Below are 19,391 nucleotides of genomic sequence, written 5' to 3'. Positions count from 1 at the left end.
AGTTACAAAGCCATCAACCATGTCCATAAAGAAGGCGGATAGTATGAATAATGTAATGCAATGATTGAAAGGCTACTTAAACCATATGATGACACTTAAAATTTTTCTGATCACGTTTGAATAGGTACAACTATTTTGATGGCCAAGATGATTAATAATTAACCCTTTGAAACTTGAGAAAGGTGGCTTTATTTCTTTCAAAACCATTGGAAAAGGTAATGAGATACTTAAGAAGAAATTACCCCAAAATTAGTGAGAAATTAAAAATTAAATTAAAAGTTACAAGTTACCTGAACATTAGTGAAAAAAAAATAAATATAAAAATGAATGAGGAAATTACCTGAAAAGGTGCTTAATAATAATAATAGTTCTGTAACATATTTTTAATCATGATCACATTTTAAAACTAATCATGATTGTTGTGAACACCGTTTTCTTGAAAATTTCCCCGTGGTTTTTTTAAAAAAAATGTTCTAAAACAACAGAATCCTGCATTTGACGGGAAACTTCTTGCCAAGTTGCTCATTGCCTTTTTTCTCGTTTTAGAAAAAGAAATGTAAGGAGTGAAAGACATTTGAATGCAGCACAAGAAAAGTGATGTTGATTCAGGTTTCAAAGGGTGAAAATTTAGCGTTCATTTTTAACGCCACTAAAAACGTATTTGAGTCACACCAGAAGACTGAATGCAATGTGGCTGATACATTTTCACCACCTGACCCACCCAAAACATGTGAGGCAGGCGTCATAGCATCGCTCTCGGCCCCTTCACAGAAAAATCTAGACTGTCTGGCTTGACTGGCTGGGCGAAGTAACCAATACGCTGGAGGTAAGAGTCATATTCTTTTTGCACAAAGAAATGGAGCATGTTAAATGGATTTTACATACTGATGGAATGAGTTTTTCACTAGTTTGCTGTGAAGATCAACAACAGGTAATTGCGGTCATTTCTAAAGTCGAAAGAAAATGGAAATGTTAATCTTTCTTTACTGCATTTTTGGTACGCAACCGTAATAGTACAAAGCGCTTTGGATGGAGCCCACAATGAAGTGCACCTGCTTTTAGTTACTTAAACGGAGTACCAGCAAGCAATGAGATCAGAGCACGTTCATCTTCAGTCAAACAGGACTTGGCTTTGCAAAGTTTACACCGGTATGTAGCTCTGTGCTCTCTCTGTGAATCTGGCTTGTATTTTTTGCTGTGCAGCCAAAAGTACAAAAAGCTACTGAATGGGCATGGTAAATCCCACCATTTCACTCAAACATAGCAGTTTATTTAGAAGCCTATAATTATTGTCTAAACATAATTTTCCCAATACTATGTGTTAGATAAAAGGATCCTTTATGAGTCCCACAGCTGGGAGATTTGCATCATTACAGTAGGGGATAGTAAAAAACAAGAAAAAATGTTTTTAAAAAAAGCAATATCATCAAAAGAAGAAAAAGTAAAATATAATTATTGGTTGAATTGCTGAATTCACAGTATTGCACATATAAAGTATAGATATTGCACAATGCAGCATATACTGATATTGCATGTGAGTGATAATTTTTGATTTTCAGTTTTGGTGTACGTGAACTACCACTGGGAGCAGCGTTGATTGTAAAGTTAAAGAGATACTTTACTGATATTCAATCAGCTTTGTTTCAAAACAGTGTGGGTAGTATGTGCAGATGAACTGTGATAAACCTCCCTGTGATGGCCAGATAACCCCACCCCCCAGCAAAACTCCACCATATGACTCAGATTGATACAAAACATGTCATCTGTGAGAGTTTTGTCGGCTCTCCTGGGCTGTTGCTCAAACTACAGGCTGTACTTAAGAATTTGTGTACTGCCCACCATCTATGCTGCCATCGCAGACACAAAGTATATTTGAATTGCATCAGACAGACCCGCCCCTCTTTCTATGTCTCTCAAACTCGGACCAAAATCCAATCAAATTTTAAAACTAGACAGTGCTGATCGAATCAAGATCATGGAACCGCAAGACCTTTGTCGTGTCTAAAATGCTCTTGGAAATAAATTTTAGTGCTGTGTTTAGCTGTTACAACAAGTTTGCAAACAGAAAGTGGGCCCCATACCGCTCCCTGCACAGTGAAAACGGAGGCCAAAAACACTGAGATCAAACGATAAAACTAACACTGGAGAAATCTTAAGACATGATTCTCACAGTGCTCCGAGCCTTTTCCAGGTAAGAGAGGGATCTGTGTAGGAAACCCTTCATACAACTGCATTTCTGTCCCAATAGTAATTCATTAATAATAATAAAGACAGTTCTTATTTTGTAGGCGTCTGTGCTCTTTTCCAGATGATGGTCTACTTTGGTGAGTTGAATTTTTGACATCTATGTTTAATGCAGCTACCTGGAAGCATTTAAAATGTTTACACTTCTAGGTAATACAGCACTAATGAGTATGTCAACTATAACTTTTGTGTTGAAGAGCAAACAAATATTCATACATGCTGAACAAAATCAAAATGTAAACAATTGAGTTTAACCACTGTACAAAATTATCTCTTAAGCATATTAGGGTAACACCTTCAAAATGGACTCTGCAAAAGAGACTGAAAATTATCCTGATGGGACACACATGGCTGCCTCATCCTGCTTGTCCATGAAAAGTGATGCCTCCATGGAGATTCCTCTTCACTTCTCTAAAGAAGTGGCTTATGGGTACATACAAGTCTGTTCTGGGTTTAGCTGTGGTAGCTGTGCTAGGTTACATGACTTGATAACCAGTGACATCTGATATTATTTTGAAAACTTGCAGATGCCTTGTGAGAAAAAACCCTCTGACTTTGACCATTCTTTCTTTTTCAGCTCTGTAGAATCTGATAAATCCATTAAAAGTGCCTTCTCCCAGTAAAATACATCATGACTTCACCAGGGAATGTACTGAGAGGTAAAGTCTGTTCTGTTTTTCAGTCCATTTTTATTTGGCTTGATTATAGACATGGTTATAGCATTGTAGCTCTCAACAATTAAACGTTGGTAAAAAGTCAGTAAAAAATCATATTGACTGAAAAACATGAAAAATCGATACAGATACAAGAGGATGAATACTAATGATTTAAGCAATTACACTTAGCATCGCAACTTTATTGTAAAGTGTTATGTCCTTTTCGTTGCAGTTCAATTGACGAGGTGGTTGACTTTCAGTGTAACTTTGGCTGGCAATACTGTTTACAAAGAGTAACTGACAATTCCTCTACAGTGTGCCTTTAAAAATCTTGATACAGACTACAGAAACACTCCTTATATTTGCATGCTGCATAGACAATATTCTGTGAAAAACGGACTGAATTTTAGCACACTTGATTCATTGTAAAATAACAGAATTCTCTATTTATCTCAAGGGACCAACATGACTGGTCAGAATTGACAGAGATGGATGGAAATGCCATATTTTCGGTAGGTTATGTGTCTACTGAAATCACAACGTGTTAACTACATAGCATCTGTGTTTTGAATCTTTTTTTATTATTAATAATTCTTTATTTTTATGCCTCTGTGCTAGCAATAGCTAATGGATTTTTGTGGTCATGATTCAAAAGACAAAGTCATTGTAAGCACCTCTTTCTCATTTCTTGTAAATGCAATATCTTCAGAACATCTCAAGGGATTTCCTTTAAATTTGGCACAGCCGCCCACTTGGGGACTTAAGAATGAACTGATTTGATGTGGTTTTCAAAGGTCAAGGTGACTGTGACCTCATGAAACATTTTTTGGCCGTAACTCCAGAAATCATCTGCTTATTTATGGCAATATCAAAGGTCACTTTACAGTGTTCTGCAAACACTTTTCTGCTAGCTAAATAGTCTAAGTTAACTTGGGTATAAGCCTTTACTCATTATACTTTCTTCATTGCAGTTGGTGGAAGAAAACTGCAAGAGGATTTTGCTGAGTGAGCTGAAAAGATATAAAAGGATGCTCTTTCCACATCTATTACAATTCTCTGAAAGTGAGAAGCAGGAAAGAGACAGTTTGACTACTGAAGATAAAAAGCAAGACAGCAGTGCCAGTGAGGGCGCTCTGAAGATTGCACTACATGTCTTAAATAAAATGGACCAAAGAGAACTTGCTAACACACTGGAGAAGCGTAAGTAGAAAAAAACACAATGTCTGATATGTTACACTTGTATCCTATTTTATGTTTGAAGAAAATTTATATATTTGGGGTTTTTTAACAAACTGTTGAAAAGGAAAGAAAACTAACCTTGCACTGCCAAATGAACATTTAAGACAAAAGTCAGTTTGAGGTTTCTGCATTAAAATGAATGAACACGCATCATTTTGTTTTCTTTGCATAACTAGATATTTATGGTGAGCTTGATGTCTGCCAGCGCAAACTCCGACACAGACTGAAGAAGTTTGAATACATTTATGAGGGAGTGGCACAGCACGGGACCCCAGACACTTCTCAACAAGGTGTACACTGAGCTCTACATCACAGAGGGAGTCAGTGGGACTGTTAATAATGAACATGAGGTCAGGCAGATTGAGACTGCAACCAGGAGGCGAGCGACAGAAGAGAAGCCAATCAAATGTGAAGACATCTTTCAGCCTCAGCTCGGACAAGACAGATTTATCAGAACCGTGCTGACTCAAGGAATCGCTGGCATTGGAAAAACGATCTCTGTGCATAAATTTAATCTGGAATGGGCAGAGGGAAGAGTTAACCAGGATGTCCAACTCCTAATTAATCTTCCATTTCGGGAGCTGAATCTGATGAAGGAGAGCGACTTCACACTGACACAGCTTCTTTATAATTTTCTCATAGAGGCAAAAGAATCAGGAATTTCGGATTTTGGCAAATACAAGCTTGTGCTGATATTTGATGGGTTGGATGAATGTCGGCTTCCTCTGGACTTTGACCGCAACGAGCGCTGCCGCAGTGCCTCAAGCAGGCTTCAGTGGATGCACTACTGACAAATCTCATCCAGGGGAACCTGCTGCCCTCTGCACTCATCTGGATTACCTCCAGGCCTGCAGCTGCAAATCGCATTCCTGTTGATCTCGTTGACCGTGTGACAGAGATACGAGGGTTCAACGACCCCCAGAAAGAAGAGTACTTCAGGAAAAAAATCCCCGATCAAGACATGGCTGAAAGAGTCATCTCACATGTCAAGTCAACCAGGAGCCTCCATATCATGTGTCACATACCAGTGTTCAGCTGGATGTCTGCCACCGTTCTGCAGAGGATCTTAGAAGATACAGAAAAGAGAACAGAGGTGGATGCAATCACAGGAGAAATGCCCAAGACTCTGACACAAATGTACACGTATTTCCTGGTATACAACTCCTTGATCAGAACGCAAAAGTACTCAGCAGGACAAGTAGCATCTGAAACACAGTCCCAGATGAAAATCGATGAAGAGATGATCCTGAAGCTTGGAAAACTGGCCTACGAGCACCTGATGAAGGGCAACATGATCTTCTATGAAAATGAACTGAGTGAGTACAACATCAGCATCACTGATGCGGCAATATATTCAGGAGTGTTCACAGAGATCTCGAACAACGATTTCGGATTACATCTGGAGAGGGTCTACTGCTTTGTGCATCTCAGCATTCAGGAGTTTTTTGCTGCCATGTACATTTTGCACAGATTCATCTACTTCAACCAGAACCTGCTGGAACAACAAGAAACCATCACTGTCCAGGAGGCTCCCAGCGACATGAACGACCTTCTCAAGAGTGCAGTGGATAAGGCCTTGCAGAGTGAGAACGGACATCTGGATCTTTTCCTGCGTTTCCTTCTCGGCCTCTCACAGACATCCAATCAGACTTTGTTGAAGAGAGTTCTGACCACAATGAAGAGCAGATCACCAAGAAATGAGGATATTGCTGAGTACATCAAGGAGAAGATCAGACAAAATCCCTCCACAGAAAGATGCATCAATCTCTTCCACTGCCTCAGTGAGCTGAACGATCAGTCTCTTTTGGAGGAAATCCAGAACTACCTGAGCTCTGGTAGTTTGTCAGAGACCCAACTGTCACCTTTACAATGGTCTGCTCTGGTCTTTGCATTGTTGACCTCAAAGATGAGTTCGATGAGTTCGACTTGAGGAAATATTCACGTTCAGAGGAGGGTCTTGAGAAGATGTTACCAGTGATCAAAGAATCCAAAGTAGCCTGTGTGAGTAGAGAAAAATCGATCATGTCTGTGTATCTATTTTTGCATGTCATTTAGGAAATCCTTGAGTAATGTTTAGTTTGAATACATGAAATGACAGATGGAATTATGCAATGAACCCTGAATATATAGGACATTTACATAAATTTTGGAATTTTTGCAAGTGCAGTGCATAAAAAATGGCAGATTGCTATTTTCAGCGATGATGGTGTACTGTCATGCAGATTTGACCACATTCTAAATGTCTTGTTGATCAATTAGATTGCTTGATTGTAACTATATGTTGTATAATGTTGAGTGAAACTTGACAAAATTGAATGAAATTTGATAATATTGAGAAGCTGGCATCTTCTAGTGTTTTCCATGTGATGCTAATGTTTTGATTTGTTTTTTTTTAAGGCTTAAAGAATGCAACCTCACAAACAAAAGCTGCAAAGCACTTGGAGCAGTTCTAAGCAATTCATGTCTGAAAGAGTTGGACCTGAGTGATAATGATCTGCAAGACTCTGGAGTAAAACTTCTGTCTGCTGGACTGGCAAGTCCAACATGTCAGCTGGAAAAACTGAGGTTTGTAGAAGAGTGATGAGGAAGGCTATCAATGACAGACAGGAAGCTGAAACAAACTTGAAACTGGCCAGTTCTAATCTCCTGAATAACATTTTCTATTGAATTGTGCGAGTGACAATTAATTAGTTTTTCTTTTAAATTTCAGGCTTCCATTCTGTGGAGTCACAGAGATTGGCTGTGGCTATTTGGCTACAGCTCTGAGGTCCAACCCTGCGCACCTGAAGGAGCTGGATCTGAGTTACAATTATCCAGGACAACAGGGGATGGCGCTGCTGTCCTGTTTACAGAGGGACATGGAAAACCTCACTGTCAGGTATAACTCTGAGTTCAATTCAAGCTCAAGTTTTTTATTTTATTTTTATACTGTAATCCAGTTTAGCACTTTTTACTTATAAAATGTTCTTGGATTTTTTTTTTTCTCAGCTTGAACGACAGTGCCGAGTGCTACTTGAAATCAGCTCTCAAGAAATGTACGTTTTTCTCTTTTAACAAACTGATGACAACTTTTATACATGAATATTTTTATATGTATGTATGTGTGTATTATGTTTCTCATTTGTGTTTCGTCAGATGCGTGTGAGCTTACTATGGATCTGAATACTGCCAATTCACTTCTGTCTTTTTGTGAAGACAACAAAAGAATGACGAGAATGGAAACAGCTCAGCCATATCCTGACAACCCAGAGAGATTTACAGATGGGGGACAAGTTCTTACGAAAGACGGTCTGTCCTCTCGTTGCTACTGGGAAGTGGAGTGGACTGGGGAATGGACAGGGATAGGAGTGGCTTATAAAGGAATAAAAAGGAAAACAAAAGGTCATAGTGGTGGCCTTGGCCACAATAATCAGTCCTGGAGTCTGCGTTACCGTCAAGGCAAATACACAGCTTGGTACGATAACAGTGATGCCTCCATATCTGTTCCCTTCTTAAACTCCAAAAGGGTGGGGGTGTTCTTAGACTGGTCGGCTGGCACTCTCTCCTTCTACACTGTATCGTCAAACACCATGACTCATCTGTATACTTTCCATGCTGATTTTTCTGAGCCACTGTATCCAGGGTTCAAGCTGGGGTATGCAGACTCTTCAATCATTCTCTGCCAGCCAGAATGAACCTAAAATATCCCAAATATTCAATGTATCTTCATAAAACATACACTAAATAAATAAGGACTGAGTGAAAAAAAAGCCAGTCCTGCAAAATTTAAAGGATGTCAGAGGGCCTTGTTTTCTCATGTGCTATTTATCCTCATCAACTCATTGCGTCTTTCCATACACTGGCTTGACTCGGTTTGACCCGGCACATCAGCCCAGCATGGCAGGGATTTGCTCCCCCTTTAACATACTAATGACAACATAGTTATGAATATTATATTCAATTTCTGCCAATATATCCCCCTTAATCCTCCACATTGGACCTTTAAAAAAAAAAAAATCATACATTAACTTAGCCTTTTTTTTCCCTTATTCCATAAGACAGCCTCTCCTCTGTGTTGGCATTTTGTGCGTTTTGTGTGTCCCGCCAGCTACTCTGTCATGAGTTGACGTTTTAATCTATTTTTAAAGCGTCTCCTTATACTACACTTTTAGATCAGAGACCCAACTGTCACCTTTACAATGGTCTTCTCTGGTCTTTGCATTGTTGACCTCAAAGGACGAGTTCGATGAGTTCGACTTGAGGAAATATTCACGTTCAGAGGAGGGTCTTGAGAAGATGTTACCAGTGATCAAAGAATCCAAAGTAGCCTTGTGAGTAGAGAAAAATCGATCGTGTCTGTGTATCTATTTTTGCATGTCATTTAGGAAATCCTTAAGATTGTTTACTTTGATTATATGAAATGACAGTTGGAATAATGCAACAAACCCTGAATATATAGGACATTTACATAAATTTTGGAATTTTTGCAAGTGCAGTGCATAAAAATGGCAGATTACTGTTTTCAGCAATGATGGTGTACTGTCATGCAGATTTGACCACATTCTAAATGTCTTGTTGATCAATTAGATTGCTTGATTGTAACTATATGTTGTATAATGTTGAGTGAAACTTGACAAAATTGAATGAAATTTGATAATATTGAGAAGCTGGCATCTTTGTTGTATAATGTTGAATGAACACTGGCACTCTGGCTCTTAAGTTGATCCGGCCTACTGGACTCTCTGGACTATCGCTAGCTTAGCAAGTTTGTTTTTAGCCTGGTGGCTAGGCTAGTCTGTCGCTCCTAGTTAAACTTTTAAGCTTTTAACCTCGCACAGCTTCTACGGACAAACTGCTAGTCTGATGGCTGAGTGTGGATGCGAGTGTCGGCCATGCCATCTTACCGTTTCAAGGCTGAAGAAATGCATCGCTGGTCTGCAAGTTGAGTTTAGGGAGAAGGATGAGCTCATTTCGGAGTTTTCCTCTGTCGCCACAGTCCAGGAAAAACACCTGGCAGGTCTGGGCTCCTCTGGCTGCAGACACTCGGACACTGCTCCCACTCTCCCGTGGTACGGACCCATCATTACCGGAACACCGGAGCTCGAGGCTGTTTCAGCGCTGCTCCTGGGAGCTGAGCCCCGAGCAACGGCAAACTCGACCCGGCGTCAACCGGTGCACTGGACTGTGGCCCGCCGATGATGGCAGGGAGCCCCTCTGCTGAGGACGCCGCCGCCGCCTCGCTGCAGCAGTCCCCGGCAACAACCCAACATCCGCAGCCGGTGAATGCGGCCCTCAGCGCCGCCTCCTCCATCGACACTTGAGGTCCGAGCAACCGTTACTATCTGCGACCGGGACCGTTTCAGTAGGTTTCTGGCTTTAGACGAGTGGCTTCGGGCTCAACGTCGAGCTCAAAACTTTGGCTTCATCGACAATTTCAATCTTTTCCGGCAGCGTCCCGCGTTTTTTTCGCAGCAGACGGTCTTCACCCACAAAGGCTGGGCGCATGTATGGTGTCAGCAAACATTTTTCATGGCGCCCTCTCGAGCTCACCTGCGTGACTGTTTACAATCAGCGGCACCTGTGACCCGCTCTGGATACTCGCTCCTCATTGGCTTTTAGTTCTTCTTCTACGCAGTAATATATTGTTGTTAACACCGCCCTCCACAGGCAGGGAGGAGACATAACAGCTGCCTCCTATTGAAAGCAGCGTCAGGCAGAAAAGAGGACGCTCTCAGCGCGCAGCCTCTTCACCTAACTCAACCCCAGCTGTGCACCAGCCTCAAACTCTGCCTGATAATGTTTTAGCACGATAAAATTAGCACTATAAATATCAGGTCTTTGTCAGGCAAGTCACTTTTAGTGAATTATTTCATTATCAAGGAGAAGCTTTTTTTCTGTCTTTAACTGAAACTTGGTTAAATGAAAACAGTAGTACAGCAGCTCTCATCTAATCAGCTTCCCCAACCTTCAATTTTATTAGTGAGGCCAGAGCACTTAAAAAGGGAGGCAGTAGCCACCTTATTTACTGATGTCCACCAATGCAAAAAGTTGTCATATGGGAAGTTTGACTCTTTTGAATATGTTGCGCTTCAGTTGAGATCCACCTGTCCAGCAACCTTGAAATATAATCCCCCTAAATATAATCCACACTTTTTGGGTGACTTTTCTTAACTGCTGGCTGCTGTGTGTATTCTTTTTGATTGTGTTCTTATAGTGAGTGATTTCAATATTTATATTGATAACCCCAGAGATGGAAATGCTTAATAATTAACTCATGCATCCTGGACTATTTTGGTCTTTCCCAACGTCACAAATCCAGCACATAACAAGGGTGATATTTTAGATCTCATTATTTCTAAAGATTTACACATTTCAGAGGTCGTGGTAAGAGATGTTGCCCTCTCCGACCACTACTGTGTCCTCTTTACAATGACCATCGCTACTGATACCAACAGAATTAAAACAGAGGTTATTAAAAAGCGTTACATCCATAAAAACACCTGCACATTTTTCAACCAGGCTTTTACACCTACACCAGCTCTGCCTTCACCCTCTGTCAACAACCTTGTAACAGTTTCAGTTATAATATAACAAATGTTAACAATGCTGTTGCTGTTTGGAGGAATGACACAATAGTTAAAGTTCAAAAAACAGAGTGTAGAAAAGCAGAACGCAGGTGGCCAAAAACCAAACTCCAGAACCACTATGATATCTTAAAAGAGAGACTTAGAGCTTACAACCTGGAGCTGAAGAGGGCAAGGCAGTCCTTTTTCTCAGAGATCATTAAGAAGAACAATCACACACACTCTTTATTCACTATTGTTGACAGATTGACAAACTCCCCCAACATCGCTGCCTCCTGAACTACTATCCACCAAATCCTGCAATGATTTAGCTTCTTTTTACTCAGAAAAAAATCTCAAAATAAGACAGTCTGTAATTCCATCAGCTTAAGCAAAATGCTATTGAAAGAGTCCTTACTAACACCAAGAAAGTGGAGCACATTACAGCTGTCCTTCAGTCACTGCACTGGCTTCCTATATGTCAAAAGATAGATTTTAAAATACTGTTACTTGTATATAAAGCGCTACATGGTCTCGGACCTAAATCCATTTCACATTTACTTGTTGATATGATGCATCTAGACCCCTCAGGTCATCTGGGACAGGTTTGCTCTGTGTTCCCGGGATCAAAAATAAGCACAGCGACGGAGCTTTAAGTTTTTAAGCTCCTTACCTGTGGAACAAACTCCCCGAGTACCTGAGGTCTGCTGAAGCTATTAACTCGTTTAAATCGGGGCTTAAAACATTTTTGTTCACTCTTGCTTTCCAATGACTTTTCTTCCCCCCTCTCTCTCTTGCTCTTTGATTCTTTTTAAGCGTTTGAATGTAATTTTAATGTTTTCTTATTCAAAATGAATAGCATTAGATTATCCTGTTAGGCTATGTTCAACAAATGACAAAAATGTTTATTGTGTGTAAAGATGTGAGAAATGAACATATTTTAAAACAAAAGTGACCTTAACATGTAAACGAAACTGACACCAAATAATTAACTTTTTTTTAATTTTATATTTATTTTCTGCAATTAATTTCTTCATGTTTTTACTATCATTCATATTCTATTGTAATGTATTTTACTTGATTGACAGGACTGTGATCATTGTTACATATATAAAATGTTATAAATATGGTAGAAGTTGAACAAGCACGTCAAGCCAAACAATGTAATAAATAAAGGATTCATGTCAAACATTACTAATCTGAGCATGTTGGCATTGGCTTTCATTTCACTCTTTTTATTCATTCATAAAAATAAAGAGCAAACTGCGGAACAGCTAACCGCAGAAAAAAAGCTATTCACTCATTATAAATTATTGTTGCTTAAATGTGCAGTGTAAGTGCTGAAAGCAAGAACTTAATTCTATTTCAAAACTACAAATCTCTAAAGGAAACTCTGAAGAAATGTGTGTCATGTTCTCACCCATAAAAAAAACATTTGTTACAAGTGAATCAGTTAGTTGGCAACTGTTGAACAAAGATTCGATCCTTCTCCTTCTCAGAGAATCTCTTCTGCTGTGTCGGTCCTGCAGGTCAGTGCTCTGCAGCAGCTTTGGCTGAGGAGAAAACACAGTGAAGTCACGCATGTTTATTCTTGCTGACGGGATATCACAAGTGCACACATCTTCAGAGGTGCTTTAGCAAACTAAAATGATTTAATTTTTCCCACTATTTTAATAGGTTTCCAGTAGATTTCACAAGGACAAACTGCTCCCAGGTGAATATGCATAACCCCTGTAGCAGTTTAGTTTTGTGTAGCAAATCTGATACGTAGAAGAAACCTGGCTCAAATATTATTTGCAAATACAATGTGCATTTTAAATAGCAAAACAACCCAAATCAGTTATTTACTTCAAGTGATTGATCCATGTGATGCAGACTGCAGTAAAATGCCATATTCCTGGCAAATACAGGAGCCACACAAACCGCTCTGTATCATAATGTCATTGGTTCTGAAAGAGTTGAATTAAGCTTTAAAAAAAACAAACATAGAAAACATATACACACCTTGCACCAAAACACCACTTATAAGGCCACCACATGTCACCAAAGCAGCTCTATATGAGCTAAGAAAAAATAAGTGGAAGCTCTTTGGCCAGAATATCACCCAAAACAAAGAAATCAAGACCGTGCACAGATTTGAAAATCCAGAACCACACTGCAAATAGTTTAGTCACTGTTAGAAGATATTATTATATTATTGTAGTTTTAAATTGTTCCTACAGATTCATTTATTTTTTCTGTTTCAAATGTAGACTATGTAAATTTGACCCCCCCAAAAAACTGGCTAAAGCCGCATCAGAGCATCACATACCCAAGGTTCACTGAGAACCGAAGAATTACAACACATCATGTGCAACCTTTTTTGTGGCTTTTGTCACTAATCTGTGCACATTCCTGACCAAAACCAAACAGGATGTACAACACAACACTACCCAAAAGGGAAAAGGCAGGTACCTGGAGCAGACATGCTCACCGACTCTCCAGTCACTCAGTCCCTGCACACCAGGGACAGATCACATGTTGCATCTCTGAGATGGCAATCTTACATGACTCCTGTATATGTTTGTGTACTTCTATATTTAAAAGAACAGGTTTGCAGGTTTTCAGGACACTTCTACAAAATAAGGACATTTTGGTTGGTTGTTAATTCCTTATGGGGGCATACGAACTTTTAGGGTAAAACTTAGGGTTATTACAGTTAGAGTATAATGGCTTAAAGAAAGACAGAACTTTGACGGTGAAAAGTTAGTTTATTAAGGCCTTCGGGACTCGTTATGATGATGAAAGTGTGAGTAAACTAACCTGCGACCAGTTTGCTCTTGCGTGAGGCCTCCGAGGCCAGTGCCTGGGACACGTTCATGATCCTCTCCTGCTGCTGTAGAGCCGAGTCCAGCTCACTGAAGTCCAGAGGTGCAGACGGCTGCATGTTCTGAAAACTGTTTAAAGGACACAAACACAATAAACTGAACTAAAAATGCATTTGTCTATCTAAAAGTAGAAACACAAAATATTTAACTCCAGTTATCTGCCCTTTGCATATAAGCAGAGCTCCAGTCGTAAAGTAGAACACCAAAAACCGTATCAGCCCAGCCCCAGTCTCATTATTGGAGCTTTATCTACCTGGATTTGGCCAGCAGATTTCTGATGCGCTCGGCCCGGCGGGAGCGTTCCTCCAGCTCCTCTGGACTCGGAGGCTCATCAGGGTCAGACTCTATGTAGCGCTCTGGGATGGGAACTTTTTGTGGTTTGGACAGCTGCATGTTGGATAGACAGGTAGGATCCTTAAGTCCAAGGACAGTCAGACAGGTCAGGGTTCCCACACATTTCAAAGATTTTAAAACATTTCATTGACTTTTCAAGGACCCATTATAAAACTTTATTCCTTGCCCAATTTTTCCCAATGTTTTCCAAACATGTCAGATTCAAACTGGGTTCAAACATCATTTCAGCTCGATGGCATGCATGAGGAAAGAGACGGAACGAGAGGGAGAAAAAATAAAGAACGGTATGAGATGGGAAACAAAACATCCCAAGCATATCAGAGCTACATTGCATAGAAAGCTTCAGAAAATGATTTTGCCGTTATGTTATATTGCTTGGAAGGTCATCCATGAAAGATTATTTTTTCCCCATTCACAATACATTCAATCTGGCATTTCGTAATTTATGCCTTTCCTGAGTTTCATATAAATATCATTACATTATATAAACTGCCATGCAGTGAAATACAGATGCTTTTGTACCAAAGTTGTGAGAATACTACACATTGGATTTGAAAAAGGCTGCTGGAAGTCACTTTTTTATCATTTGCTTGACTACATTTGTCCATATTCTCCAAAAATGATTTTACTAGAGATAAAAAAAAATGCTCCACTGTACCTTTAAATTTTTTGTGATGACCTGTTAAAATGCTTTAAAAGAGACATTTTCTGTGAAAGCTTTCTTCATTTTTATTATTCTTTTTATGTGCCTTTGGCGTTTTTAAAATAGTAACACAGAGGTGGCAGCTCTTATAGATGAATAAGGTCAGATTGCTCATTGATGAGTTGTGCAAAGAATTCTCACATAGCTGCAGTCGAGAATCATAATTATGCAAGTAATTTGTATCAACTGTGAATAGATGTTTTCTTTTGGTTTAACCTTTGGGGTCTGTCTGACATCTGTCGTAACTGTTTTGAAAAATGTGTGAAACCACTGAAAAAATGTTCACACATTTGCAAAAGAGGACCTCTGCTGTGCTAAGAATGTGATGATAAAGATCAACTGGATTCCAGTTTAATTAAGTATGTCTAAGAAAGTGAGATAAGACTGTAAAAACTTGAACAGCAGATTCCCCTGTTCTGAGTTAACCCTTTGAAACCTGAAGCAACATGTTTTTTGGTGCTGATTTTAGATGCCCTTCACAAGTATTTAAAACTTTGAACCTTGAGCAAATTGGTGGCATTTCTTACAACAACAAAGACATGGTAAAAAAGGGCACTGAGCAACTTGGTAAGGTGCACAAATTGCAAGAATTCCAGAGAAAAAAGAATGAAGCTATGGAAACTTTTCTTTTTTTTTTTAAACAAAGTTCTTATAATAAAATACTTAAAATTACATTATGGAATTATTATATTTTTAAGCACCTTTTCCAAGTTTTTTTTTTTTTTTTTAAAAACAATTTTAAGGTAAATTCCTCTCTTTTATTTATTTTTTACTTTATACTTATTTCTTCCTAATCTGAGGATAAGTTCTTCTTTGGTAAGACTGGAAGTAGAGAGAATAATGCAAACATCCAGCCATGTTATGAGAGCTCTTGGATCCAAGAGTGACTGAGAAAAGAAGTGCAAATTAATCTTGTGGAGCTGTCAGAGAATTAGTATATTTTTTGTGACCCTTCATGAAGAACTGCTTCAAGCTGCAACGCCACTTGCATTTTTCATGACATCTACCTCTCGGCTGATGTCCAGGTCATAGTCCAGAGGCTCCACATCCACCTCTCGTATGCGTGTAGTCGTTGCGGTTGCCTTCACCCACTCATCTGATTGGATCCTTCGTCTCTCTTTTACTTGACTCCACCCTTCATCGCTCTGACCCTCTGCAGCAAGCCGCTCCTCCTGCCAATCAAACACCTGGAACAGCAGGAGACAGGATTACACAGCTGTGAAAAATAGATGTGCTGCTATCAATTTTAATAGTGAATCTTTAGAGTTAAATCAAATATAAATTAATTAGAAAAAAACTTAGTGTTTATGGATGTGTGTGAAAGGTGTTATTAGAAGCCACTGAAATTATTGACACAAATTAACCATTTTTTTTTACGTGGACAGTGTCTCCCCTACAAGTGTCTATGTGATATCTGACACACAGATTTCCCTGGACATTTATTCCATTTCTTTATAGCACAAAGTGTCAACATTACATCTACATAAACTTTTAGAGTTTTGCACAATTAATGTTTAAATTATTAGTTGAATCAGTGAGTCATCTAATATTAAATTTTCTGTATGTAATTTTGAAACTAATTTTTTTTCAGAAAAAGAAAAAAGCTAAGAATTCACTGATTCAGCTTCTCAAATTTGAATATTTGCTGTTCATCTTTGTCTCCTATGAAAATACACTAAATATCTTTGGACTGTTGATCGGAGGAAACAAGAAATTTGAAGAACTCATATTGGGCTGAAAATTTCCACTGCATTCGATGAATTGACAAAATAACCTGCAGATACTGAAAATATAATATATAATTATTATTTTTTACGAATCGGTGAAAGTTAATAAAAGAAAACTACTGATAATATGTTTATACTCTTCAATAAAGTGAATGAAAAGTCAAACCCACACAGAGCAGTGGGAGTGTGTAGTGACGGCAAAATGTGAAAACTAGCATTGGTACAAGCTCTGATGCATCTACTATGATGTCCTGGGTTTACCAGGGTAATATCCGCAATGTATATTGATGTATAAAAATATGTCTCTGCAGTGAGCCGTGCCTCAGGTAGAGGGAGGCAAAAATAAACTTAATGTTTTTATGCAGGACATATTCTAGCAAGAGGTTCTTCCAGGGATTTGAAATGATCATGTTTAGTATCATTACCTCAGAGAAGGCCCAGGCAGGTGATTAGTCTGTTTCTGTAAGCTGTAATTACACACATACGTGTTTCCCATGAACACAAAGGGCCTAATTACAGAAACTATCTAAGTCTGAAATCCTATATTATCTCAGTTTTGGATGATATTCAGAATATCTTGTATTACAGAAACATGTTTCCTCACAGCATTTATGAAAAAATCTTTTTTTTTTTTATCGAAAGATAGGAATTTATTGATTTCCAAGTTATGGATCCTAAGTGAGGATGGCATGGACCCTCTCCTAAATTAAAAAATAATTACCAAAAATGGCAGCAGCCCCGTTGTTAAGTCTGTATGGCAATGACAATGAAAATGGGTTACAATATGAACACCGAAATATAATGATTAAAAGGCTATTCAGACCATATGATGACACCTTGACCACGAATTAAAGGGGAGGCCTATATGTAACATAAAGAATTAACAATAAAAACTAGAGCACTCGCCTCGCGACCAATCAAGTGGCATTTACAGATCATATCCACGTCTGTCCAGACTCGAATGTAGTCATTATAATTGACAATTCTTCAAGTAAACATATTGCTGCAAAGAAGCTACATACTCTAAAACGTGGATGCTTCACACACGCCTTCGACCCAACAGCACAGAAAATCTGTACAAGAAGTGAAACTGAATTTGACCTTTTGAATATAAAATGTCATACCTACATCATTTTATTCTATTGGACATTCATGAGAAATGTTGTCATGATTAGGGTTTGAATCCTTTAGGTATGGCCAAAATCATGCTTTGAGAGGTGACAGTGACCTTTACCTTTGACCACCAAATTCTAATCAGTCCATTTTCGAGTCCAAGTGGACGTTTGTGCCAAATTTGAAGAATTTCCATCAAGGCCTTCTTGAGATATCATATTTAAGAATGATACAGGCATGAGGTCACAGTGACTTTTGACCTTTGGCCATCAAAGTTTAATCAGTTCATCAATAAGTCAAAGTGGACGTTTGGGCCAAATTTGAGGAAATTCCGTCAGGGCTTTCGTGAGGTATCGAGACAGGTATGAGCGAACATACGTACAGTCCAAAGAGATAATGCCTCTGGTTACAGCGATCGTCGGTGCAGGGCGTAATGATTACAGTAATAGCTTATTTTACGTTGGATCGATGGCCTTAAGTGACACAATTAGTTTATTCAGCTCCTCATAGATACAAGTCGATGGCTGTCTTTTAGTGAGAGCTGCTGATATGATGACCTGTTCATCTTGAGTATCCTACCGCTGTATTCTAAACATAGATTCAGGCAGACTTGTGTATAATTTAAATGGACATAAGGACATGACAGAATGAGTACAGATTGAAGGATCAAATTTACAGTTATAGTTAGTATTTCTTAAGGTAAGACAGGAGGTCTGAAATAGGACTGGACACAGCCATGAGTTTAGGAATGAAACATATTCTGTAATAGGAAGATAGAGTTTTTCCTATCTTTGAAACAGTTTAGATATTTTCTGTAATGAGGCCCAAGCATTTTTATCAACAAAAACACTCTGATTCATATCTCGATTCATATCTCTGACGAGTGCTTAGGGGTGTGTGTGTGTCTGGAGTGTGTGTGTGAGCGTGTGTGTGTGGTGAGGGGTACTTGTGAGTAATAATCCAAGGAGCATCAAAGCCATGCATGCATCCTTCCCGCTCCAGTAGCCTGCAGCGCGGTCTGATCTGCTGATGTGTTCACATGCTCTGAGAGAAACACTGCATCCCCATGCCTTGTTGTGCCCAGCAGAATCAATCACACACAGAAAGACAGAGGGAAAGAAAACCATGCAGACACAGATTCACCGAACCCCTCCACCAGATTAGGAAGAACACAGCCAAGAGGAGGTTCAGAAGCAAGAAACTCTTTATTGTCGAGTGCAAACCTCTACATGATAGAAAAGAAAAGGGGAAAGAGTTGTGCGTTGCTTCTCAATAACACAGAATTAGGTGGTGATTAGCAGTTCACTTCTCTAAATTCTCTACTATATTTCTACTCTTCAACTGGGCAACCTCCTGTAACTAGTTTCTCTTTGATCTGATATATTGTACGTAGCTGTGGAGGGATTCAAGCAATGTGGCAGAAAAGCTTTTAAGATTGTGAGGAAAACGAGGAGCAGACAGCAGGGTCATAGAGAAGCAAAACTGCACACACATACATGGATCTCTGGGTTTTGAACTGTTAGTCAGATAAAACATTGAATTTGAAGAACTCTCCCTGGTATGTGAGAACTTGTTCCATTTAAAAATGACATATTGATGAAGAAAATGATAACCATATATCTGTTTAAGGGAGCAGTGTGTAGAATTTAGCAGCATCTAGCGATTTTGGACTGTTGACAGCAAACAGCTGAAATTTTTGCCATGCGCCTCGTGTAAACTTCCATTTAGGATGTTCATTATTCAGGAGGTTTTTACTGGGAGCTGAATTACTGGCAGAGATCACTTCCTCTCCAAAATAAATGCACCTGGTGATTGACCCTTTGAAACCAGTCAATTTGCTATTAGCTTGATTTGTTTTAAAAACATGGCTAGAAGGCAATGGGAAATGTAATAAGGAATATTTGCAAGAAATTCATTTTTTTTTAAATAAGTCAAATTTAAAATTT

The 19,391-nt window shown here is 39.0% G+C and overlaps 1 protein-coding gene and 1 pseudogene across 1 annotated transcript in view; one reads left to right on the top strand and one right to left on the bottom strand.

The window, feature by feature from the left end:
• Window positions 1-3,361: 3,361 nt before the first annotated feature.
• LOC121949782 lies at window positions 3,362-8,219 on the top strand (annotated as a pseudogene).
• A 3,653-nt stretch (window positions 8,220-11,872) lies between these two features.
• The window catches only part of LOC121949780 (pleckstrin homology domain-containing family A member 7-like), a 192,272-nt gene continuing 184,753 nt past the window's right edge, over window positions 11,873-19,391 (bottom strand). Inside the window, exons 25-28 of the mRNA XM_042495539.1 lie at window positions 15,613-15,792; window positions 13,802-13,935; window positions 13,484-13,617; window positions 11,873-12,234 (exon numbers count right to left, since the gene is read on the bottom strand). Coding sequence (XP_042351473.1) covers window positions 12,212-12,234; window positions 13,484-13,617; window positions 13,802-13,935; window positions 15,613-15,792 — 471 coding nt within the window. The 3' untranslated portion in view covers window positions 11,873-12,211. The remainder of the gene's footprint in view (window positions 12,235-13,483; window positions 13,618-13,801; window positions 13,936-15,612; window positions 15,793-19,391) is intronic.

This window comes from Plectropomus leopardus, chromosome 11 (assembly GCF_008729295.1).
Source record: "Plectropomus leopardus isolate mb chromosome 11, YSFRI_Pleo_2.0, whole genome shotgun sequence".
In the NCBI taxonomy this organism is placed as follows: Eukaryota; Metazoa; Chordata; class Actinopteri; order Perciformes; family Serranidae; genus Plectropomus; species Plectropomus leopardus.
Note: the sequence above shows the minus strand (reverse complement) of the source record. Positions and strands in the feature narration are given on the sequence as shown.